Source organism: Balaenoptera borealis (assembly GCF_965194805.1).
Source record: "Balaenoptera borealis genome assembly, chromosome: 1".
NCBI classification, from domain to species: domain Eukaryota; kingdom Metazoa; phylum Chordata; class Mammalia; order Artiodactyla; family Balaenopteridae; genus Balaenoptera; species Balaenoptera borealis.
Genome location: NC_138860.1, coordinates 161,290,875 through 161,317,640, shown reverse-complemented (window position 1 = coordinate 161,317,640; position 26,766 = coordinate 161,290,875). Strand labels below are relative to the sequence as shown.

Here is a 26,766-nt window from a genome sequence, read left to right as displayed (position 1 = left end):
GCTCAGGAGCAAGGCAAATACAGATTTGTTTCAGAACGAGAGACTAGATTTGAAATCATATATGTTTCTATAACTGTTGATGGCAAAAATTAACTAGGAATGTTTCACTGTACTCCTTTTTAGAAGCTGACTGCCCACTTATTGATGAATCAGACAAGAACCAGGAAAGCAAAGACAATTTTTTGAATTCAGTTTTGTTCATGTTCAATAAAATTCTGACTGTGAAGAGACTTCATGGTTATAATATGAGCACAAGTCTTAATCCTACAAGAAAAAAATCATATAAATGTAAGTCATATAGGAAGAGTTTGCAACCTACTTCAGACTTACTTAATTGTAATAGATGTTATACTGGAGAAAACTGTTATGAATGCAGTGAATGTGGGAAAGCCTTCAAAAAGAAGTTTCATTTTATTAGACATGAAAAAAATCATACAAGAAAAAAACCCTTTGAATGCAACGACTGTGGGAAAGCCTATAGCAGGAAGGCTCACCTTGCAACTCATCAGAAAATACATAATGGAGAGAGACCCTTTGTGTGCAGTGATTGTGGGAAAGCGTTTACGCATAAAGCACAACTCGTGGTCCATCAGAGACTCCACACTGGAGAGAAGCCTTATGAATGCGGTCAATGCGGGAAATCATTCACCTGGAACTCCTCCTTTACTCAACACGTGAAATCACATACACTTGAGAACTCATTTGAATGTAAGGAATGTGGGAAAACCTTCAGGTATAGTTCATCCCTTTATAAACACTCTAGATTTCATACAGGAGAGAAACCCTATCGATGCATCGTATGCGGCAAAGCCTTTGGCAACACTTCTGTGCTTGTTACGCATCAAAGAATTCACACAGGAGAGAAACCTTATGGATGTATTGAATGTGGCAAAGCCTTCATCAAGAAGTCTCATCTCCTCAGACATCAGATAATTCATACAGGAGAAAAGCCCTATGAATGTAGCAAATGTGGGAAAGCATTTTCCCAGAAGTCAAATCTTATTGTACATCAGAAAATTCATATGTAATATTCACTTATGAATCTGAGAAAACTTTAAATATTTGATAAACCTTATTAAGTAGAGAATTTATGATGAGGAGAAATCCACCAATCTGAATGAACTGGAAGAATAAATTCCCATTAAAAAAACCAATGCCAATCATGTTCTCAAGTGATAATAAAGTTTTTAGAGAAAAGATCACAGAAAAAGTTAATTTATAAATGCACATAGAGCTTGGAAAGTAAGCATAAATTAAACAATCAAGGAATCAGTGAAAACTACATTTACCATCTCTGATTTTTAATTTTTATAACAAATTATACAATTATGCAAGTGTGAGTATAAAATGTTTATATTATATATTATATTAAATTATATCTATTAAGAGTTTCTGCAGTAAATTTCACCATTTTTTTCTTCCAACCCTAACAGTAACATGCAAGTGAAAACATGTGGTTTAATATGTAGTATGAATTTCAGTAATATTTTCACCCATTTGCTGGCACTTTTAAGGGGTATGGCAGTGTTACTGAATCTCTCAAACTTGTTATAAAGATGTATAGAATTACACATATGTATAATTTAACAAGATACCAATTGAGAGGGAGAAAGCAGTTGTATTCTGTATTACAGTAAGTACTCAGTTGAGGAAAAGAAGTATTTAAATAAGTGTGTAAATAAAACATTTGCCCTTCAAATATTCCTGTTCTTTTTCATTGATGTATTTACCTAAGGTGTAAGCATAGCTCAAGTAGTAGTTAACTAGGGTATCATCTACATTTCATTTTAATAAACTAGAGTATCATGATACTTTGCAACTTTCAGGGAGTGAGCTTTGGGGTCTATTTTTTGTTTTCTTGTAAGAAATTGATACAGGTTTAGCTCCGAGGGGTGCCTGGAATTTACCATGTGACAGCACAGGCAGCATTAATCGAGTTGAAAAGAGCACTTTTTTTTTTTTGCTTAGCAACTTCACTTTGGAACGTGACATCTTGTAAGTTCCACATGTTCCCTTAAAAGGATGAACCAACCATTATTTAAGCTACAGTTTTTACTGCTGTTCACAATATTCTTTGATAATGTCAAAAAACTTTTATGCCTTTTCTTGAGTTGTGACAAAACAGCTTGAACCTAAATTCAGAAATCAAGCCTTTTCAAGTTTAAGCTCAGTTACAACTATATTACATTGTTTTTCTCTCATTGGCCATTTTTTGAAGAGTAATGCTGAGTAATGATTATAAATGAATGATAGTGCTTTTTTTGGAACAAGCACACTAGCACTTAAGGATCTAAATTATTTACTGACTTTTTTGCTTGACCAAACTTTAGTCAGTCTCCTGAACCTTTCCGAGGCCCACTTGCACACTTACTTGTAAAATCTAGTTTTAGCAAGAACCCTGCTAAGTCATTTTAACCAGAACCCTGCACCCTCAATATCTGATCAGGTTCCTCATCCTCCATCATCCTTCAGGTGATGTCTGATCACCCTAGTCTGTCTTCAGCAGGAATCCTATAAGGCGGATTCAGCCAGAACCCCCCTTACCCGTGATGTTTTCTCTTAGTAATTTTCCACCCACTGACCCCTACCCTACTCCTTAGCTATAAATTCCTACTTGTGCATGGTGTATTCAGAGTTGAGCGCAATCTCTCCCGAACTAAAATCCCATGGCAGTGGTCCCTATACCTATCACACTGGTCCTGAGGAAAGTCTGTCTTGTCATTTGTCATCTTTAACAAATGTCACTGAATACCTTTTTTCTTTAACACTTTCCCAGTTGTTTTAGGAGGCGGCATACTGGTTGCACTCTTGCAGTTTCAGAATTTTCTGTTACCTTCTTTCTTTTGGAATTGTCTTCAGAATCCATTTGTCAGCCACACAGGGAATTCTTTAGGTATGTATAGTCACGGGACTTGCCTTTTTTTTTCAACTCAACAGTCTTCTCTCATTTCCTACATGAAATCCTTGTTTTACCCTACTCAGTGCTTTCCATTCCCATCCTATCTCCCCTTCCCATGCCCATGCTTCTCATCTGAGAAACTCCAAACTATGTAAGGCTACAGGAAGAGGACACATATTAGGAGGCAGTAGGGAGCTCTACTGTTGTCGGCATGATGTGAGGTCCCCTTGGAAGAGCAGCTGTGTAGGTCGAGGTGGCAAGAGGTGTGCGATGGTCTGTGAATAAAACAAGGGAATTTTAACTGTAATATGTCAAGAAGCATGTTATCTAGGTTCCATAAATTAATTCACTCCCTTAAGTGGAAGAAGGAATACAGTAGAGCAAGTTAAAATACACTTCCTTGGGCTTCCCTGGTGGCGCAGTGGTTAAGAATCCGCCTGCCAATGCAGGGGACACGGGTTCAAGCCCTGGTCCAGGAAGATCCCACATGCCATGTAGCAACTAAGCCCGTGCACCGTAACTGCTGAACCTGCACTCTAGAGCCCGCGAGCCACAACTACTGAGCCCATGTGCCACAACTACTGAAGCCTGCGCGCCTAGAGCCTGTGCTCTGCAACAAGAGAAGCCACCGCAATGAGAAGCCCGTTCGCAACGAAGGATAACCTCCGCTTGCTGCAACTAGAGAAAGCCCACGCTCAGGAACAAAGACCCAATGCAGCCAAAAATAAAAAAAATTTAAAATATATATATATATATATATACTTCCTTACTGGACAAATATAAACTGCCACCTTGAGAGTTTTTGTCACTGAGCTCATTGGCTTAGGCCATACGAGATTTTGGCAAGAAGTAAACCAAAACTATGCTTAGTTCCATCCAAACATCTCAGATTCCCAGAACTCCCTAGTCTATTTGTATTCTGTGGCTGAAACAGCCATACACAATCTAAATGAGAACTCCCTCGATTTTTCCCACCTCTAAGAGTTTGTCATACCTTGAGATTTTCTTTCTTTTTTTACTTTATGAAAAGATCACTGAAAAATACCTTCTTTCTCTTTTATTTATACACAGATGGCAGATAGGGCGTTTTCTCCCCAATGAAACTTCATTTTTTTCTGATTATATCATATGTGCTAACTTTTAAGAATCAAATACAAAAAGTATAATGAAAAGAAGAAAACAGAAAAAGTGGAAAAGGCAGATGTAAGTTTAGGAGTCCTTGAGTTCTGGAAAAAGAGAGTTTAGGCTTTATAAAGGTGTAAAAAAAGTAAGGGTAACTAGAAAAGCATAGAAATATAATGTGTAACTTAAAAATCTGAAGAGAGGGCTTCCCTGGTGGCGCAGTGGTTGAGAATCTGCCTGCCAATGCAGGGGACACGGGTTCGAGCCCTGGTCTGGGAGGATCCCGCATGCCGCGGAGAAACTGGGCCCGTGAGCCAAAACTGCTGAGCCTGCGCGTCTGGAGCCTGTGCTCCGCAACAGGAGAGGCCGCGACAGTGAGAGGCCCGCGCACCGCAATGAAGAGTGGCCCCCGCTTGCCGCAACTAGAGAAAGCCCTCGCACAGAAACGAAGACCCAACACACCCAAAAATTAATTAATTAATTAATTTTAAAAAAAAGAATGCTTTGATTAAAAAAAAAAAATCTGAAGAGAGCAATAATGAAAACTTCATAAATCCAACAGAGCAGGAAAGGTGAAAGTTGCAGAAAACGATATAATAAATAGAAAGCCAAAAAAAAAGTAGAAATAAATAAAAGCATATCAATAATAATATTAATTGCAAATGTGTTAAACTCACCTATGATGAGGAAGAAACAATGGTCTCTTATTTTTTTAGAAGCACTTTAGTCTTTTAGTAATTTCCTTTGCAAAACTAAAAGCATATTATTTCCAGTGAGCTAGTGCATACCACTGAAAAGACAGATTGATACCACAGAAAACCTTGATTTACATTACCACCAAGATCTCATGTAATAGGAGCAGAGTAGTCCCCCAAAAGAAAAATAGGGTCTGTTACCAAAAGAAGGAAGAAGAGGAAGTTCCCTGGTGGCCTAGTGGCTAGGATTCTGGGCTTTCACTGCAGTGGCCTGGGTTCAATCCCTGGTTGGGGAACTGAGATCCTGCAAGCTGCATGCTGTGGGCAGAAAAAAAAAAAAAAAAAGGAAGAAGTGAGGCTGAGAAGATGTCCAATAACATTTCACCCCTTTGAACATGGACGTTCTGTTATATGACCACAGTTCAATGATCAAAATTTTAAAAAATTTACCACTGGTATAGTACTATTCTTAATCTATCATCCATAAAATTCCCCAATTGTCTCAATACTGTTCTTTTTTAAAGAAATTTTTAATTTTGGAATAATTTTAGGTTTACAGAAAAGTTTCAAAGCTAGTACAGAGAGTTCCCATATATCCTTCACCTATTGCCCCTAAAGTTAACATCTTTTATTACCAGAGCACAACTAAGAAGCCAACACCGGTTTATCACAATTAACTAAATTCCAGATTTTATTCATATTTCACTAGTTTTTCAATAAATGTCCTTTTTCTGATCTAGGATCCAATCCAAGATACCATATTGCATTTAAACCAATAATGTTTTTCTTAACAATTTTTTTTTTTTCTGATCCAGGATCCAAACCAGGATTACCCATTGTATTTAGTTGTCATATTTCTTCAGAGCCCTTTAATCTGGAACAATTCCTCAGCCTTTCAACATCTTTCATGACATTGATATTTTTGGAGAGTACAGGCCAGTTATTTTGTAGAGTGCCCCTCAGTTTTGGTTGGTCTGATGATTCCTCATGATTAGATTCAAGTTATGCATTTGGGCAAGTATATCACATAAGTGATAGTCTTAGTATTTCATGTCAGGAGGCACAATGTCAAACTTGTCTTATTACTGGTGATCTTACTTTTTTTTAATTTTATTTTAAAATTTTATTTATTTATTTATTTATTTATTTATTTATTTATTTATTTACTTATTTGGCTGAGGTGGGTCTTCGTTGCTGCACGTGGGCTTTCTCTAGTTGTGGCGAGCAGGGGCTACTCTTCGTTGCGGTGCACGGGCTTCTCATCATGGTGGCTTCTCTTGTTGCGGAGCACAGGCTCTAGGTGCGCAGGCTTCAGTAGTTGTGGCATGCGGGCTCAGTAGTTGTGGCTCACGGGCTCTAGAGCACAGGCTCAGTAGTTGTGGTGCATGGGCTTAGTTGTTTCGCGGCATGTGGGATCTTCCCGGACCAGGGCTTAAACCCGTGTCCCCTGCATTGGCAGGTGGATTCTTAACAACTGTGCCACCAGGGAAGTCCCATTACTGGTCACTTTAATTATTTGGTTAGGGTGGCATCCACCACATTTCTACATTGTAAAATTACCATTTTCCCCTTAATTAATTAATTACTTAATTACAAAGGGAAAATGGTAATTAAGTAATTTTCAGGGGAAATAATATCCTGTTCCTCATCAAACTTTCACCAAAGTGCTAGTTTTAGCACTCTGTTAATCTACCCGTTCCCCTTCCATCTTTTTTTTTTTTCTTCTTGAATTTTTTTTTCCCACAGAAACCATCTCTTTGTCTCACTGAAATTCCCCCAATCTAGACTTTTCAGGTCATGTTCTCTTAAACTCATTCCAAACAGGCTTTCCCCTACACCACTCCGCTGAAACTGTTCTGGTAAAGGTCACCGATAAAATTCTACTTGCTGTATCCAATGACCAAGTCATCGGTCTTAATTATTAACAGCTTAGGACGCGACGTAGCCCTCGGTTCTCTGTGAAGCATTTATTTCCACGTTGATTACAGCAGCCACATTCTCCTGGTTCTCCTCCTGCTTCACTGATCTTTCCTTCTCAGTCTCCCTGCTGAGTCCTTCTCATCTTTACAAACTCTCAACTTGGGAATATCCCAGGGCTCTATCCTCAGACCTCTTCTCTTCTCTCTATATGCTCTTCATTGGTAACCCCATTTGTCTGATGGTTTTAAAGTCTATCTATATAATGATATCTCCCAAATGTATTTCTTGCAGACATCTCTCCTGAACTCAAGCATATTTGCCCAACTTCACCACCTGGTTGTCTCTAATTAGCATCTCAAACTCAACACGTTCAAAACAGGTCCTGCTCTCTCTCCTTCTCCCTAGATGTGCTCCTCTTGCAGCCTTCTCCATCTCATCTGATGGCAATTCCATCCTTTCACTTGCTCACACCTGGAACTTGGGAATCATCCTTGAGTCTCCTTTTTCTCTCATACCTTACATATGATCTACAGTAAATCAATATCAAGTCTGTCTTCAAACTAGACCTTGAATGCAACTACTTCTCACTAGCTCTTCTGCTACTACTTGGTCTGAGCCACCATCATCTCACTTCTTGATTATTCTAATGACATCCTAACTGGTTGTACCCTGGCTTTCCTCCAGTTTATTCTCCACACAGCAGCCAGAGTGATCATATTAAAACTTGAGTCAGACCATGCCACTCCTCTGCTCAGAATTCTCCAGAAGCCTCTATTTTCACTCAGAGGAAAAGCTGAAGTCCTTACATTGATTACAAGTCCCTCCACAGTCTGGGCCCTCACCCCTCCTTACCTCTTTATTATTCTCCCTTCCCCAGGTACATGGCCCTCCTTGCTGTTCTTTAAATGTGTTTGGCACTTTCTGCTTCAGGTCTTTGCTCTTGCTGTTTCCTCTACCTAAAACCCTTTTTCATCTGGCATGAGTTTGCAACTTCATTTCCTTCAGGTCTTTGCTCAAATATCTCCTAAGAGAGGCCTTCCTTGACTACTCTGTTTAAAACTGCAGCCCTCCACTACTGTCTATCCCCTTTCATTGCACTATTTTTCTCCATAGCATTTATCAGTATCTAATAAAATAGAACATTAGCTCCACGAGGCAGCCATTTTTGTCTGTTTTGCTCACTACTCCATACCCAAATCAATGTCTGGTATATAACAGGAACTCAGGCAACATGTTTTTGTTGAATGAATATTAGATATATGCTTACGATAAGGCCTGACAGTATACACACATTAAAAAAAAAAGAAAAAAAAAGGACTTCTCTGGTGGTTCAGTGGTTAAGAATCTGCCTTCCAATGCAGGGGACGTGGGTTCGATCCCTAGTCAGGGAACTAAGATCCCACATGCCACGGGGCAACTAAGCCCATGCGCCACAACTACTGAGCCTGTGGACCACAACTAGAGAGAAGCCCGAATACCGCAATGAAAGATCCCATGTGCTGCAACTAAGACCCTATGCAAACATAAATAAATTAATAAATAATAAATAATTTTTTTAAAAAAGAGAGAGAGAGAGCTGGGGCTGAGGGGTGGAGGAGAAAGGTCTGAAGAAACCTATAGAAGAGAAATTGTCCCAAACCTCGACTGGGTAAAGGGTTTTTTTTTGCATACTATAATTCATGACTTCCTTCTGGGAAAAAATGATCATTCCTGATAAGCAATTTCTAAATGACTTTAATGGAATTAAGACTTGTTATAGAAACTAGTTATCCACCCAATCTGATGCCTGTTAGATACACTCTCATTTTTATAGCTCGCCAACGATTATGTAACCCTTCTCTTTTCCTATATAAACTTTTCCCTGAGTGAAACTTGAAATTGCCCTCTTGCTGTTCCCTTACAGCTAGATTGTAATAAAGCTTTGAAACATACTCATAACTAAGCTGTCTGAAACTAAAAACCTTTTTAACAGGGATCTAATACATTAATTTACATAGTTTAGATTTTAAAACTATTTACAGATGATATGTTATCACAGTGTTACTAAGTTTAATTCTTTTTAAAAATAAAATGAAAGAAGAAACCTTTCCTTTAAATAAATTACTGTTTTCTATTTACCACGTCTATATGGCATATGTTTTCTATATGTCACAGACTAGAAATCTCCGCTAGATGAAGAGGAAATCCCTGAGGCCTTCCGGACATAAACTCCAGGAGCCGTATGGGAAATGTAGTCTCTGGTGGATTTCCCCAGAGAACCCTGGGGGGAGGGTCTGAGTGGGTCGCTACTTCCGCACACACGCAGTGGGGACCTCCGGAAGTGTTTGCGTTCCTCCACGTGTTTCAGTACTGAGCGGCGGGTGAGCCAGAAGGGCTTGAGGGACAGGTGGAGAGCAGAGACCGGCTTCTCAGTTCATGTGAAGAAAGCAAAATTATAGGTAACTCCTATGCGCGGGGGCATTTGGCTCAGAGGAAGCCGAGTAAGGGCTGGGCTCCTTTCTGCCCAGGTCTGGCTGGGGCGTGGCGGGCCAGTCTGCGTTACTGTTGTAGGTAGTGTGGACCGCGTAGGGAGCCCCGCCTGTGCGTTGAACCGTAACTCATCTCATTCCACAAGATTTTTGACTCGCCGAAGGCAGTAAACCCCTTCAAAGCGGCGGGGAAGAGAACCAATACAGCCAGTGCCAGACACTGTTAAGCACATTATTTTAAAGTATTGGCATTCGTTTATCACGATGACTTTGTAAGTGTACTCATCGTTTTACAGGGAGGTATGAAGCTGCTTCAATCACACAGCTAGTTAGTGGAGGAGCGAATATTCAAACTCAGTGCTGTTTTACCCAAATTTCATTATTTTTGCAACATAGTACTTTGCCTAAAACAAAGAGTTAGTTTGTATTCTTCTTGAGGAGTGAATGCTAAATGAACTTCAACTTGTGATCATTGTTACTGAGAGAACTCTTGGTGTCTCTGCAGGAAGACTGTGTAATTGAACCTGAGGGTCCCTCTTGCGTATTCCTGCCTGTTTCAGTTTCCAGCGGCCCTGGTTAAAATCTACAAAAGGCCAACCTAGGGCCACAGGATGGTGAGTTTAAAGAATCGTGGCCCAACGTGAAGGTTCCCGTTGAAGGAGTGTTGCTTCTCCATCAGATTAACCCCGGGAAGAGGCTCTCCTGACCTGTGACTTTTTTACCCCATTTCAGTTGAGACAAGAATCAACTTCTGTCTCTACTATCTAGTGAGAGTAGGGCTTGACTCATGGCATTACATGTAAGTACCATCAAGGACTGTGTTTATGGAGGTGTTGCCCCAAATGTTTGAGGAGAGAGGTGAGAATTACAGAAAATGAGTTTGGGTTTATGGGTCAGGCTCCACAGGAAAATGAAACTCACAGGAGGAGAATGAGGGTATGGTCAAGGGAAAGAAGAATCAAGAGCTACTACAGAAGAAATTCTGCTTCTTTCCTAAACACATTTATTCATTCCCCTTTGCTATTTCTCTGTCTCTCAGGCTCTCACAAACACACATTCACACCAGTGCATTCCCTTCCTCATTGCTTCCTTCACAATTAAGCTGGCTCCTTACTATTTTAGTTGTCATATTTGCCCTTTGGGGTTATGCTGATTCCCTTTGTCCCCTTACTTAAATGCGGAACTAGTTTACAGAGTAATCACAGCCTCATGGTGCTAGAAGGACTTTTAGGAGTCTTCTGGTTCTGCTTCTTCATTTTAAGGAGATGGCAATTGAGTGCTAGAGTCCCACAGCTTGTTAGTGGCTGAGATCCAGTCTTCAATTCCCAGACTGTTCTTTTTCCTGCATCACAGTTCAAAAGTTTTGCCATGGGACTTACCTGGTGGCGCAGTGGTTAAGAATCCGCCTGCCAATACAGGGGACACGGGTTCGAGCCCTGGTCCGGGAAGATCTCACATGCTGCGGAGCAACTAAGCCCGTGCGCCACAACTACTGAGCCCCTGTGCCACAACTACTGAAGCTTGTGCGCCTAGAGCCCGTGCTCTGCAACAAGAGAAGCCACCACAATGAGAAGCCCGCGCACTGCAATGAAGAGTAGCCCCCACTCGCCACAACTAGAGAAAGCCCACAGGCAGCAACGAAGACCTAGCGCAGCCAAAAATAAAAAAAATAAAAATAAAAAAAAGTTTTGCCACACTGCAGCGGCATGCAGGATCTTAGTTCCCTGCCCAGGGATTGAACCGGTGCCCCCCGCAGTGGAAGTGCAGAGTCTTAACCACTGGCCTGCCAGGGAAGTCCTCTGCATCACAGTTCAGTTGGGCCAAAGTTGCTTAATAAGTTTCTTTAGAAAACATGTAACAAGGAGTTTGATTGATTCAGCAAATATTTGCTGAGTGTCTGTTGTGGACCAAACACCATTCTGGTACTTGGTGTACCACAGTGAGCAAAACAGAATCTATGTTTTTCATGGAGGTAGAGAAACAAAAACCGAATAAACAGATACACAATCTGTCATTTGATAGTAGGTGCAATGGAGAAAAAGACAGAGTAAGGGTGTACAGAGTGGTGGTGACTGTGAGGGAGGAAGCTCTTTTATCTGAGGTTGTCAAGAAAAGCCTCGCTGCTAAGTGACCTGTAAGCAGAGACCTGAAGGAATTTAGAGAGTGAGCTGTGCAGTATCTCGATTTTTCCCTGGGGGAGAACAGCCCAGGCAGAAGAGACGTGCAGAGATCCTGAGTAATCATCCTTAGTATTTTGGAGGAAGAGCAAGAAAGCTGAATGTCTGATCAGAGTGACTATAGGAGGGTGCTTGAAGGATTGAAGTAGATGAGGTTAGAAGAGGTGGAACCAAGATGTTGTAGGGCGTTACAGACCTTTGTTTAAATTTTATATGTATATTTTTAAACTGTATATATTTACATGTATGTGTATATGTATATATTTGAAAAAATAATACATTATAAATATTTTAAAAGTACAAATATGTAAAAAAATAAAATAGAAGTTACATATGATTCTGCTGTCTTTACAACCCTAAATAACAGTTATTTACATTTTGGTAAATAGCTATTATTTATTTGCAGAGACCACCAAGCTTGTGTGTCTCTGTATCTGCGTGCATATTCTTTTAAAAGGGGAGGGGAGGATCATGTTATATATATATATATTTTTTTTTTTTTGAGTTTAAAAGTACTTTACTGATATTCATTCAACCAATTTTTTTTGTTTGTTTGTTTGGTTTTTTTTAAACATCTTTATTGAAGTATAATTGCCTTACAATGGTGTGTTAGCTTCTGCTTTATAACAAAGTTAATCAGTTATACATATACAATATGTTCCCATATCTCTTCCCTCTTGCATCTCCCTCCCTCCCACCCTCCCCATCCCACCCCTCTAGGTGGTCACAAAGCACCGAGCTGATCTCCCTGTGCTATGCAGCTGCTTCCCACTAGCTATCTATTTTACATTTGGTAGTGTATATATGTCCATGACACTCTCTCACCCTGTCACATCTCACCCCACATGTTATATATTTTAACGTACTTTTTTCACCTACAAATATAAATGGAACCTCTTTCCAAAGCAGTATCTTTCTACAGCATCTTTTTTTTTAAATCAACACTGTTAATGGACATTTAAGCTATCATCTTTTTTTTAAAATCAACACTCTATTAATGGACATTTAAGCTATTGTCTGTGTTTTCATATTATAAGCAATGATATAAAAACATTATTTTTCATCTCTCCCTTTCTCCCCTTTTTTATTTTTAAAAATAGTCACAGTCTTATTGAGTGCTTACCACATATTGTTCTGAGTGGTTTCCATGTATTCACTTATTTAATCCTTGTAAAAATCCTATGATGTGTGTACTATTATCACCCGCGTTTTGCAGATAAGAAAACTGAGGTATAGAGTAGTTAAGTAACTTTCTCAGGGTCATTGCTGCTAGTAAGTGGAGTAGCTGAATTTGAACTCGGTTGCCTGGCTCCAGAACTCAGGCTTTTAATCTTCATATCCATCAATTTTTATTTCTTTGGGATAAGTTTCTGGAAGAAAAGAAATCACTAGATCAGAAATTAACAATAAATTGTAATAGATCAATGGGCAGAAATGTATACATCTACCCAAGAGAGACCATCCTTATCCAAGTTTCCTGTGATCATATCAGGATTAAAAGTGGACAAGTTGGTCTTTCTATAACATGGACTTCCCTGCTTGTTTGAAAAGTCATTCTTTCCCCAGTAGCCTTTTTTGTAGCTGGCATACGGGTACTTATTTCTAGGCTGGAAAGGCAGGGGACTCCCCCTGTCTTGTTTTCGTAGATAGGTGTCCTTTCTCATGAGCCGCAGAAAGCGACCAACTTACAGGCAAGATATCCATCCATCCATACGTCTATCCATCCATTTATTCATTCAAATTCCACTTTGCTTTCTGGTGAATTTCAAGTGACTTGTAAGACTCCATATATTAAAGTGGAAAAGTATTAATAGGTAAGAATATAAATGGGAAAAATAATAGATTGAAATTTAAATTGAAGAAAAATTAGAAAATTGATACGGAGACCGTAGGGTCTGCACATACTTTGTAATGTTGAGATGCAAATTTATGCTTAATCTTGGCAGTCATAAAAACAGGATACCCAATCAGTGACGTTATTGGCCATGTCCTAGAGAATAAGGTATAACAATTCCATAGATAAAGATTTTCCTGGCACTTATCGTGAAAGAAAAAAATTTGATGATTTGTCATAAATGAGTAGCCGTCTTCATATGACTGTTTTTCAGTGTCCCTTTGTATAAGCAGAATACATGAGGCCAAAACAATGCTCAGTGAACTTAGTATTATCTTATTCCTTCTCTTCCTCTCCCTCTCTCCATATATATGTACGTATACGTATGTATATATACGTATGTGTGTATATGTATATAGTGGGACAGTTTTAATATGATTTTCTTCTATCACAAATTTTAATTCTAAATCAAGTACGTAGTTTTTAGTTATTCTAGGTAACTTACTGCAAACTCTGAACATATGAACATAATTAGAGGAATTGCTCTGAATCCCCTCCATGTACCCCAGTGGTGCTCACTTCAGGTCGAAGATGAATGTACTATTACAGGGATCAGTGACATTCCAGGATGTGGCCGTGGACTTCACCCTGGAGGAGTGGCAGCTGCTGGGATGTGCTCAGAGGAAGCTGTATTGGGATGTGATGCTGGAGAACTTTAGAAACCTCATCTCAGTGGGTAAGGACAACTTCCCTGTGTAACTCAGGATATACTAATAGTACCCTTCCTTTAAGACTTGAGAAACCTGTGAACATTCTGAAGCATTAGTAAGTTAGACCCTGAATTTTAGTGGTCAAAGAATCTTTTTCTTTTTTTTTGCTACTTCTGTTTGTTTGTTTGTTTGTTTATGGCCGTGTTGGGTCTTCTTTGCTGCGTGTGGGCTCTCGCTTTCTTTAGTTGTGGGGAGCGGGGGCTACTCTTCGTTGCGGTGCGTGGGCTTCTCATTGTGGTGGCTTCTCTTGTTGCAGAGCACGGGCTCTAGGCGTGTGGGCTTCAGTAGTTGTGGCCCATGGGCTCAGTAGTTATGGCTGCGAGCTCTAGAGAGCAGGCTTGGTAGTTGTGGCGCACGGGCCTCGTTGCTCCTCGGCATGTGGGATCTTCCCAGACCAGGGCTCGAACCCATGTCCCCTGCATTGGCAGGCGGATTCTTAACCACTGCGCCACCAGCTTAGTCCGGTCAAAGATTCATAATCCCCTTTGGGGATCAGATAGTATGTTTAATGCTTCTGCCTCCCAAATGAAGAAGGGTCTTTTCTGTTCTAAAGCTTGTTTGTTATCTTCACAGGCCCTAAGACTCCAGGAGGCAACCCGAATTATGAGGTAGTCGTTTGTTCCTAGCACTTTGTCCCCAGTTCTGTGTTGTTTCCCATGAACAGGGTGTCCAGTCACCAAAACAAAAGTGATCTTCAAGGTGGAGCAAGGACAAGAGCCATGGATGGTGGAGGGAGAGAACCCACGTTGGCACTCTCCAGGTGAGTCAGAGAAAGCAGGTAGATGGGAGTCTCTGGAACTGAGATCCCAGTTGGTGAGTGAGGGACAGGCACCTCTGAAATACTTTGCAGGAAGCACCCCTTAAAACCACACACCTTTGAAAGTGACTGGGTACACCTGACACAACATCCTCAGATCCCCAGATGGCACCTTCACTTCCACTCTTCCACGTGGCTGCTCTTTCTGTTTCTTAGCTCTTGTGTGGGAGGATGTCCTTCCTCTCTGCTCTGGCTCCTCATGCTGCCTGTTCTGTCGAAGTGCTTGTTGGTTCTCCCAGTTCCTAGAATCCTCATTCTTCTTCCCTCCTCAACATGATGGCCGATCTTTCCATACATCAATTTCTATTAATGTAATCAGATTGTGTTTATTTGGGAAATAAGGAATGAGGTAAGAGTCCAAATTGTTACACTAATAAGATTCTCCCTTGATGGAAGGCAATCTCAGAAACAGTGAAGAATTGCCTTCTCCTCCATTTTCCCTAACATTATTATATCAGTGGACTTAGCATTTGTAGGGTTTTGAGCAGTGATGGTGTTGTTTTGGACATGGTGTGGCACCATAGTAACAGTAGTCAGAGTTAACTTTCTTAACCACACAGTATTTAAAGGCAAAAGTTGGTAAAGCCTAGGAGTCTTATGGTTCAGATCCCCGGAAATAATGGAATCTGTATGTGTGGAAACCAGAATGCGAAATTTGAGTTAAAGAGTGTGGTGTCAGGGGCAAAGCAGAGTTTTGGAGGCTAGTACATCTGGAAGGTTGAAAGAGGTTATAAAAAAAATAGGATTATTTATCAGGAAAAATTCTTATCAAGTAGTAGAAATAACTGATGATAGAAGCAAAAGAATTGACATCTGGTCTCTTTTCAACGTTCTGCTGGGCCTCTGTGTTCCTGGGTATGTGTAGGCATTGGAGAATGAATCCTAGCTAGAAGCGGAGTTGGAGAACTTTCTACAAATAGGCCTCAACTGTGGCTTGGGTGGCTAGAGAGGATATAGGAAAGTGCCTATAGGTAAAAGGGAGTTAATGGCTTGACAGTTCTTTTGTGGTTGTGTGCAGGATGAGGAAGGAGAAGGAGAAATGTGTGAAGGAGACTCGGGAGCATCCTAACAGGAAAACTTAATTCTTAGACGTTATAGATTTTGACTCTGGTCAAATTTCCCCAACCCAATCTAGCTCTTCTCATTTCTCGAAATGCCTTTATCTCTTTGTTCCCCTGGTTACCCTCCTCATTCATTCCTCTGAAATGGCTCTCCCCATTCTCAGAGCTACTCTGCATCCTTGTTAAGAGCCCTTTTTAACTTTCTTTGTCATTGTTATAATATTACTTTGTGCCTATTTTACCATCTTTCACAGAATGGAAAGTCATATTTATAAATAGAAAAAGCTACTTGTTCTCATTATTGTTTTCCGGAAGCCTCCATTTCAGCAGTTTCTTCTTAATGCCCAGGGCAGGACAAATACAGATTTCTTTTTTGTTTTGTAGTCCAGAATGGGACACTAGACCTGAAACCAGAGACTTTTTGCATGTGTGTGGTAAAAAAAAATGCATAATATGAAACTTACACTCATTGGCAAACTTTTAAGTGTATAGTACAATATTGTTAACTATATGCACATTGGTGTACAGGGGATCTCTAGAACTTCCTCATCTTGCAGGACTGAAACTCTAAACCCATTGAACAACTCGCCATTTCCCACTCCTCCCTGCCCCTGGCAACCACTACTCTACTTTCTGCTTATATAGGTTTGACTATTTTAAATACCTTATGTAAGGGCTATCGTGCAGTTTTTGTCCTTCTGTGACTGACTGATTTCACTTAGCCTAATGTCCTTTAGGTTCATCCATGTTATAGCATATGAAGGATTTCCTTCTTTTTTAAACTATGTATATACCATATTTCCTTTATCCATTCATCTGTCAGTGGACATTTAGATTGTTTCCAGCTCTTGGCTATTGTGAATAATGCTGCAGTGAGCACAGGAGTGCTAATATCTCTAGGAAATCCTGTTTTCAATTTTTTTGATAAATACCCAGAAGTTGGATTGCTGGATCATATGGTGGTTCAATTTTTGATATTTTGAGGAAACGCCATACCATTTTCCATAGTGGCTGTACCATTTTACATGCACACCAACAGTGCACCAGGGTTCTAATTTCTCCACATTCTTGCCAACACTTGTTATTTTGTTTTTTTGTTTTTTAATAATGGACATCCTAACAGGTGTGAGGTGATATCTTATTGTGGTTTTGATTTGCATTTCCCTGATGATTAGTGATGTTGAGCATCTTTTCATATACCTGTTGACCATTTGTATGTCTCCTTTGGAGAAATGTCTATTAAAGTTCTTTGCCCGTTTTTTGCTATTGAGTTGTAAGTGTTCCTTATATATTTTGGATATTAACGACTTATCCAATATATGTTTTTAAAATATTTTTTCCCATTCTGTAGGTTGCCTTTTCACTCTATTAATTGTTTCCTTTTCTTAACAGAAACTTTTTAGTTTGCTGTAGTACCACTTGTCCATTTTTGCTCTTGTTGTCAGTGCTTTTGGTTCCCTATCCAAGAAATCATTGTGAGCACCAGTATTTTGAAGTTTTCCCCTATCTTTTCTTCTAGGAGTTTTATAGTTTCAGATCTTATGTTTAAGTCTTTAATATATTTTGAGTTGATTTTTGTGTGTGGTGTAAGATTGGGGTCCAATTTCACTCTTTTACATGTGGGTATCTGGTTTTCCCAGCACTATTTGTTGAAGAAACTATTCTTTCCCCATTGTGTTGTCTTGGCACACTTCTTGAAGACCATATATGCGTGGGCTTATTTCTGGGCTCTCTATTCTTTTCCATTGGTCTATATGTCTGTCTTTATGCCAGTACCATAAAGTACAGTTTTGATTACTGTAACTTTGTGATGTGGTTTCAAGACAGGAAATGTGAGGCCTGCTGCTTTGTTCTTTCTCAAGATTGTTTTGGCTCTTGGGAGTCCTTCGTGGTTCCATACGAATTTTAGAATTGCTTTTTCTTTTTTTTTTTTTTTAGTTAATTAATTTATTTTTAAATTTATTTTCAGCTGCATTGGGTCTTCGTTGCTGTGCGTGGGCTTTTCTCTATTTGCGGCGAGTGGGGGCTACTCTTTGTTGTGGTGCACAGGCTTCTCATTGGGGTGGCTTCTCTTGTTGCAGAGCACGGGCTCCAGGTGTGTGGGCTTCAGTAGTTGTGGCACACGGGCTCAGTAGTTGTGGCTTGCAGGCTCTAGAGTGCAGGTTTAGTAATTGTGGCACACAGGCTTAGTTGCTCTGCAGCATGTGGGATCTTCCCAGACAAGGGCTTGAACCCTTGTCCCCTGCATTGGCAGGTGGATTCTTTTTTATATATACATTAATTTATTTTATTTATTGATTTTTGGCTGCGTTGGGTCTTCATTGCTGTGCATGGGCTTTCTCTAGTTGCAGTGAGCGGGGGCTACTCTTCGTTGTGGTGCGCGGGCTTCATATTGTGGTATCTCCTCTTGTTGCGGAGCATGGGCTCTAGGCACATGGGCTTCACTAGTTGTGGCATGCAGGCTCAGTAGTTGTGGCTCGCGGGCTCCAGAATGCAGGCTCAGTACTTGTGGCACACGGGCTTAGTTGCTCTGCAGCATGTGGGATCTTCCCAGACCAGGGCTTGAACCCATTTCCCCTGCATTGGCAGGCGGATTCTTAACCATTGTGCCACCAGGGAAGTCCCAGCAGGAGGATTCTTAACCACTGCACCACCAGGGAAGGCCCCTAGAATTGCTTTTTCAGATTCTGCAAAAAATTCCACTGGGATTGCACTGAATCTGTAGATACATTTGGGTACATTTGGGACATTTTAACAATAGTCCATGAACACAGAAAATGGAAAATGTCTTTCCATTTATTTGTGTTTTCTTTAATCTCTTTCAGAAGTGTTTTGTAGTTGTCAGTGTACAGGTCTTTCATCTCCTTGGTTAAGTTTATTTTATTCTTTTTGATGCTATTGTAAATGGATTGTTTTCTTAATTTCCTTTTCAGATTGTTTGCTTTTAGGGTATAGAAAGACAACTGACTTTTGTATGTTGATTTTGTATCCTACGACTTTGGTGAATTTATTAGTTCTAATAGTTTTTTCATGGAATCTTTAGGGTTTTCTGAATACAAGATCATGTCATCAATGAACAGAGATTCTTTTACTTCTTCCTTCCCCGTTTGGATGTTTTTTGTTTCTTTTTCTTACCTAATCGGTCTAGCTAGGACTTTAGTCCTATGTTGACTAGAAGTGGTCAGAATAGGCATCCTTGCCCGAAAACATAGACTTTAAAATTTTCTTTCTATTACATGGTATTGGAAGGAGTAACTGAGAACTGAGAATATTTCATTTTACTCCTTTTTAGAAGTTATCTGCTTACTTGATGATGAGCTAGAGGAACAGGAAGGAGAAGGAAGCAAAGACAATTTTTTGAACCAAGGTATGTTCACCTTCAAGAAAACACTGACCAACGAGACAGTCCAAAATTGTAATCTGAGTATAAATTTTATTTCTTCAAGACAAAAACAACATAAATGTGAATCAAATGGAAAGTGTTTGCAACCTAACTTATACTTTCTTAGTTATAATAAAAGTTATATCAGAGAAAACTCTTATGAATACAAGGAATGTGGAAAAGCCTTCAAAAACAAGGTGTGTCTTATTAGACGTGAAAAAAAGCACAGAAGGAAAAAAACCTCTGGGTGCAGTGAATGTGGGAAAGGCTTCCAAAAGAAGTCTCGTCTCATTAGACATGAAAAAAAGCATACAAGGAAAAAAAACACCTTTGAATGCAGTGACTGTGGGAAAGCCTTTAACAGTAAGGGACACCTTGCAGCTCATCAAAAAATTCATAGTGGAGAGAGACCCTTTGTGTGCAGTGATTGTGGGAAAGCTTTTACGCATAAAGCACAACTCGTGGTCCATCAGAGACTCCACACTGGAGAGAAGCGTTATGAATGTGGTCAATGTGGGAAATCATTCACCTGGAACTCCTCCTTTACTCAGCATGTGAAATCGCACACACCCGAGAACTCATTTGAATGTAAGGAGTGTGGGAAAAGCTTCAAGTACAGTTCATCCCTTTATAAACACTCCAGAATCCATACAGGCGAGAAACCATACCGATGCAGAGAATGTGGCAAAGCTTTTGCAGACTCATCAGTGTTGGTCATGCATCAGAGAATTCATACAGGCGAGAAACCCCACGGGTGCACTGAATGTGACAAAGCCTTCATCAAGAGATCACATCTCCTTAAACATTACTCAACTCACAGCAGAGCAACAAAATAAATGCAACACATGTGGGAAATCTTTTAACTGGAAGACACATCTCATTCTCCATCAAAGAAGTCATAAAAACAAGGGAGATTTGTAAATGTGGGAAAACTTAAAATTAGCCTTTTACTGAAGCAGCAAAGAATTCATCATGAGAAAAACCCTATCAGTTGAATAAATGTGGAAAGGCATGTTCTGAAATTCACGTTCTATAAGTGATATTACTAATTTTATTGAAAAGATTACAGAAAATTTTGAGCTACAGACAACTTTACAGTAAAACTGAGGAAGTTGTGAAAAAATTGAATAATTAAGGCATCAGACTGACTATATTTGCATGTGTACACTGCCCCTGATTTATGATTTTTACACAATTTATACAAATGTCTGCATTGCTTAAGAAATTTGTATAACCGTGGGTTTGAAATATATGCTATGCACATTATACAAAATTATATCTGTTATAATGATGGTTGCACAACATTGTGAACGTACTTAATGCCAATGAATTGTACACTTAAAAATGGTTTAGATAGTACAGTTTATGTTCTGTATATTTTACTACAATAAAAAATGTATAAATAAAACTTAAACCCCTTCTAAAATTATATCTATTAAGATCTCTGGTAAACACCATCACTGTCTCTTCAAAGCCTAAAATCACCATATCCAGAATTGCCAAATATAAATGAAATAATATGGTTTATTATGTAAGATGAAGGTCAGTGCTAGGAACTTGATCTCTAACCATTTCGTGGCACTTATGAATAGTTACGGCAGTTGTTACTGAGCCTTCTTGAGCCTCCTCTTAAATAATAGTCAGGGACAGTTATGAAGTCTTCTGCTCTGCTCAGCTGAGGACATTGTGTAATATGTTTTCTTCTCTGTGCAAAACGTGTATGTGTGCATGTGTGTGTATGTGCGTGTGTGTATTTAATCCTGATTAACCGGACACTGAAGAAAGAAAACAGCTGTGTTCTGTATTACTCTAAGCACTTAGTACAGGGGAAGAGGCATTTCTCCAGATAAATAGTCATAAATAAAAGCCATCCTATTTTACTGGAGCGGCTACATAAGTAGGAGTGAACCTAAAGCAGTATATAACTGGGGTACTTAGTTTAGAAAAATTAGGTGTCATAATACTTTGTGAGACTTCTGGAAGGAAATTATTAAAATCAATATTATTGATTAAAATAAAATTAAATTGTCTATACTATTATTAAAATCAATTATTACCTTTTTGTTTAGGAAATCGATTCAGAGATATCTCAGGCTTGTTTGGAAATTTCCAGGTGACTACCATAGGTATCATATCAAGCTATATTGAAAAGTGTTTCTGCTTCCTTGAACTTCTTAGCAACTCTTTTATAATTTGACATTACATAAATTCTGTGTATTCCCTTTAAAGACACATGAACTCACAATGATTTAAGTGAAAATTCTGTATTTCACTTTAAGTGTTGCTTGCTAATATGAGTCTTTAAGCCCTTTCTTCAGACTTGGTTAAAGCTTAGGTACTGCATTGAGCTTGAACCTATATTCACAAAATCAGGTTTTCTCTTGCAGCATAAGTTTTGGGATTATATGTGTGAACTTGGAATTGTTTTCCCTCATTAACATTTTTGCAGGGTGATGATGATAAAGACGTGAATGAGAGTGATTTTCTGAATATCCATCAAATCTAAGTGAAGCCTTGTCTTACAGAGTTTTCATTCTGAGACTGTATGCTAATTAAACTTAGGTAGTCACACCAAATCACTTGGCAAACCACAGAAGTATGTATGTAAATTAATTATAAACTCAGGGATCTTTTTTCAATTTTGACTGCCTTTTCTCTCACTTCCCTTTAAAGCTGTCATTTTGCCTTATTTAACATTTTCTCTTCCCCTCCTAGCTCTTTCTCAGCTCCTGACTTTAGCAGTAATATTAGTATCTGAGCAAATATAAAGTTTAAGACAGCAAGAAGACAGACACCCTTGGAGGGTGGGGACTGTCTCATTGCTGCTAGAATGAGTATTTGGTATTATGATCTGAGCTCTGAATTAAACTATTTGTTCCCTTTCTTAATTAATAGAGTAAAATAATTAGCTAAGTATGAACCATAATGAAACAAAATTAAATACGTGTTTAAAAAGTTGAAACAAAGAAAAAATTTTTTTTTTCTATTTAAACCAAGTCATTGTCAGGCAATAAAACAAAATCATGAATCTCACTAATTCTAATGCATTTCATGGGTCTAGAGCTTACATTTGTGAGATGTGCAGAAAATCATGTCTAATAATAATCAAATATACAAATTATTTTTAAGTAAAGTCAAGTGAATTTGAAGTTCTTTTAATAAAACATATACATTTTTATTGAATAAAATAGGATAAGGGGTACTAGACATTTACATATAATTGGAAGAGTCTTATATCTGCCAAGACCCTGTTGTTGGTGATTGTTGTGATCACAAGTTATTGTAGTGTTTTACTTTCTTGAGCATATTTAATATATTGCTCAATTTATCTTTCTTTTCTTTTTCTTTTCTTTTCTTTTCTTTTCTTTTTTTTTTGGGTGTGGCTTGCAGGATCTTAGTTCCTCGACCGAGGATCGAACCCACGCCCTCAGAAGTGAAAGTGCAGAGTCCTAACCACTGGACCACCAGGGAATTCCCTATCTTTTTTAAAAAGTTGAGATATAACTGACATGTAACATCATGTTTGTCTCAGGTGTACAACATAATGAGTCAATATTTGTATACATTGCAAAATGTTCTCCACAAGTCTAGTTAAAATCCATCACCACACACAGTTACTAAAATTTTTTTCTTGTGATGAGAACTTTTAAGATCTACTCTCAGCAACTTTCAAATATGCAACACAGTATTATTAACTATTAACCATGCTGTGCATTACATCCCTATTACATATTTTATAACTGGAAGTTTAAAGTTTGTACCTTTTGACCCACTTCTCCCACTTTGCCCAGCCCCCACCCCCAGCCCTTGGCAGCCACCAATGTGTTCTCTGTAATCTGTGGGTTTGGGTTTTGTTTTGTTTATTTTACATATAAGTGAGATTATATGGTATTTGTCTTTCTCTGTCTGACTTATTTCACTTAGAAAATGCCCTCCAGGTTTATCCATGTAGTTGCAAATGGCAGGATTTCCTTCTTTTTTATGGCTGAGTAATATTCCATTGTGTATATACCACATTTTCTTTATCCATTCATCCATCAATTGACACTTAGGTTACTTCCATGTCTTGGCTGTCGTAAATAATGCTGCAAGAAAAAATTTCAAACAGTAACTAGTTATATTTTCAAATAATATGTTTAACATGTTTTCTTTCAACTTCAGAAATGTTTGTGGGCAAAGTACTTCTGTATTTAAAGCTAGAGATATGACCATTTCTCTGAAAAAAGAACAATAAAAAGTTATTTTCTCACATTTCCAGACTTCTTTGACACCTGGACTCTAGTACTGGACACATAAAAAGTGCTACATGGGGAGCTTTCTACCATTGACTTCATTCTTTTCCTGTATGACCTCAACCCCAGAACATGATTTTGGCAGGAAGAAAACCAAAATGTTTTTTACACTCAGGTCAAATATGATCTTAAATCCCCAGAAGCCCATTTTTCTTCATTGGAAGTCTGTGCCTTTGTCTAGTTGTCCAAAGTGTTTGAAATAGTCATGCATAATGTAAGCAGATTATCCTTTTTCACACCCACCTTCCCTCAAGAATGTTACACTTTGAGATATTTTTACTTTAACTTTTTTCCTTTTAACAGGAACACTCAAATATGCTATTTTTTCTCTGTTTAAGTGTTTATACACGGACATTAAGTTGATTTTTTTCCAGTTTGAAGATAGGTTTATTTTTGAATGCTTTTATAATACCTGCTTATTAAAAAATATATATATATATCTATATAGAAGGCCAAAAATATCTCGATGAAAATATCACCTGAAATTTCATTTTCCTGAGAAACCAGCATTAACATCAGCCACCCGAGAAGAGCAGGATGCAAGAAGTATCGAACAAACAAGTTGTAAGCAAGTTGGTAAAGCTGAGTTTATGTTGGGTGTAAGTAATTTAAATGATGACTGCTTTGGGAGAGGGCTAGAAATAAGGTAAAATGAATATTCTAGAGAATAAAGTTGGAAAAGTGGGAGGAATCAGGGCTAAAGTGTTATAAAATCCTTGATCTGGGAAAGGATAGAGATACTAACTTTATACCTTGTTGAATATGCATGTTAAAAATGGAAGGTTAACCACTGAAAGAAATAGACTAGGTCGCAAATCACTAGAGAGAAAAAAGGGGATAAAGAGAGCTGTAAATCCAATAGAAAACAGGAAAGAAAAACCAAAGCAATGAAGGAAAGACATGGTAAATAGAAAGCAAAAATAAAACAGCAGGAATGTGTCAAAGTATATCACTAATCACAATAAATGCAAATGGATTAAATCACCTTTCCTACGGAATAATAACGTTCTATTTTTTTTTTAATAAATATGTCAGAAGCACCTTATAATTTACATTGCAAAAGGTAGATAATCAGGTGCTCTCCCTAACCCCAAATCAAAAGAGCTGGTGCCTTTCTGGAGAAAGGAAGGAAGAAGATAAATTGGTGATATTGTCAAATTATTTCATGAACTAATACTATCTCTTATAAAAAATGTTTTCTTCAAATAATTTTTTCAAGTCTAGAAATTAACTATAGCTAGGAAGGTAGTAAATGTGTTTAATTAGTATAACAGTTACTGCTTTCTTTTGGACAGAGATGGGATTTAGTCTGATTTTTGAGCAAGATGTTTCATATAGCACAGCAGCAGTAGAAAGTATCTTTAAGATCAGAGCAGCTGTTTCTCTTGCATCAGGGTTCTCTGTCTTCATTATATTTTAATCAAGATGGTAAGAGAGATACTCTTTATTCCTCCTTCTTTTAACCAGAAAGGCCTTAAAAATCCATACTTTTTCAGAGACTACCAAATTGTTTTTTAAAATCCAGGTATAAACTGCATACAAGAAGACTGAAGCAAAATCATACAGAAAGGATGGAAAATAAAGGAATGGAACAAGATCCACTGAGCAAATAATAGAAAGCTGATACATCCTTATTAATTGCTATAGATCAGGAGTTGGCAAACTTTTTCTGTAAAGGGCTAGATATTAAATATTTTAGGCTTTTGTGGGCAATACAGTCTCTGTTACAACTACTCTGCAATAGCATGAAAGCAGCCATAGACACGTAAAAGAACGAGTGTGGTTGTGTTCTAATAAAACTATTTACAAAAACAGTGAACAGGGGACTTCCCTGGTGGTCCAGTGGTCAAGCTTCCACTGCAAGGGGCACGGGTTCCATCCCTGATTGGGGAAATAAGATTCCTCATGCTGTGTAGTGCGGCCAGAAAAAAGAAAAAAGAAAAACAGGCAGCAAACCAGAGCTGACCCCTGTTCTGACTGTATACTGATTATATAGCAGTGAGCAAAAAAAGGCATGATGCCAGCACTTAACTCAAAAAACAATAATCAAACAAATATATAATAACCCCAGGTATTGATAAGTAAAACATTAAAAAAAAAAAAAAACCCATCAGGCGATTGAATTCATAGGAAACTAAGGTGGAGTGGCCAAGGAAGACCTCTGAGAAGGGGAGACTTTTAAATAGAGACCTGAATGCAGCGAAGGAGGGAGCCTTGGAAAGATTGTGCAAGGGTCCGGAGGCAAGAGTGAGCCTGGCCTGTGGAGAATCAGCAAGAAGTCCAGTGTGGCTGGAGCAGAGAAGTGAAGGTGAGTTTTGTGCATTAGACAGGTGCCAGATTATGTGAGATTTCCTTCTAAATGTGATGGGAAGGTTTTGAAGATTTTGAAGATTTTTAGCAGAAGAGTGGTATAGTCTGGTTTATTTTTGGAAAGTTCTCTCTGACTGTGTGTGGGAAATGGATAGTAGGGATGGCAAGAGGGCAAATAGGGAGACCAGTTAAGAGGCAATTGCCTTGGAGTCCAGACCACAGAGCATGGTGTTTTAGTAGTGGAGGTGCTCTTCTAGGGGCTGGAATGTGTCAACTTTGGAAGCAGTGTGTTGAAAAGGGCAGAGCCACTGTCAGTCTGTGTCACTGCTATGGTCTGAACGTTTGTGTCCCACCGCCCCCAAATTCATACGTTGAAAACCTAATAACCAAGGTGATAGTAGTAGGAGGTGTGGCCTTTGGGAAGGGATTAGGTCATAAGGGCAGAGCCCTCATGACTGGGATTAATGCCTTTATAAAAGAGGCCCCACACACAAACCACTGGAACACGCACCCACCCACATCCCTTCCTTCACATGCACACACAACAAATAGACTGCAGGAAATAAAAAGAAGGGAAGCTGTTACACAGCCAAAGAGGCTTAAAGGACAAAAGCAAATGCAATGTAAGGACTGTTTACATCCTGATTCAAATACACCAACTGTAGAAAGCCATCTTTGGATACAACCTGAGAAATCTGAATGTGGATGGAAAGTTAGATGATATTAAGGAATAACTATTCATTTGTGTAGGTATGATAATAGAATAGTAATTATGGCTTTAAAAAATAAGTACTTAGTGATGCAAACTATAGTAATTACAGGCAAAATGACATGATGATTTCTGGTCCTGATTTAAAATTCTCCAGGAAAATAACACACAGTTCCCCTTAAATACCTGTAATTATAACAAGATTGCCAAAATGTTGATAACTGTCAAAGCTGGTTGATGGGTACATGGAGTTCATTACACTATTCTTTTCTGTGAAGTTTGAAAATGTCTGCAATGAAAAATGTTTTCA

General features: G+C 38.7%; 1 protein-coding gene across 22 annotated transcripts in view; it reads left to right on the top strand.

The window, feature by feature from the left end:
- The window catches only part of ZFP69 (ZFP69 zinc finger protein), an 85,270-nt gene extending 64,711 nt beyond the window's left edge, over window positions 1-20,559 (top strand). For 15 of the 22 annotated variants that reach the window (XM_082388348.1, XM_082388339.1, XM_082388340.1 and 12 more), the window contains one exon: window positions 124-1,699. Coding sequence is in view for 3 of the 22 variants with exons in the window: in XM_082388343.1 (XP_082244469.1) it covers window positions 13,674-13,851; window positions 14,550-14,645; window positions 19,056-19,981 (1,200 nt within the window). In the remaining 19 variants the exon portion in view is untranslated. Of the gene's footprint in view, window positions 1-123; window positions 4,507-5,868; window positions 9,075-9,609; window positions 11,436-12,381; window positions 14,646-19,055 lie in introns of those variants that run through there. The other 7 variants (XM_082388343.1, XM_082388344.1, XM_082388341.1 and 4 more) reach the window with 7 other exon arrangements.
- The last annotated feature ends 6,207 nt before the right edge of the window (window positions 20,560-26,766 follow it).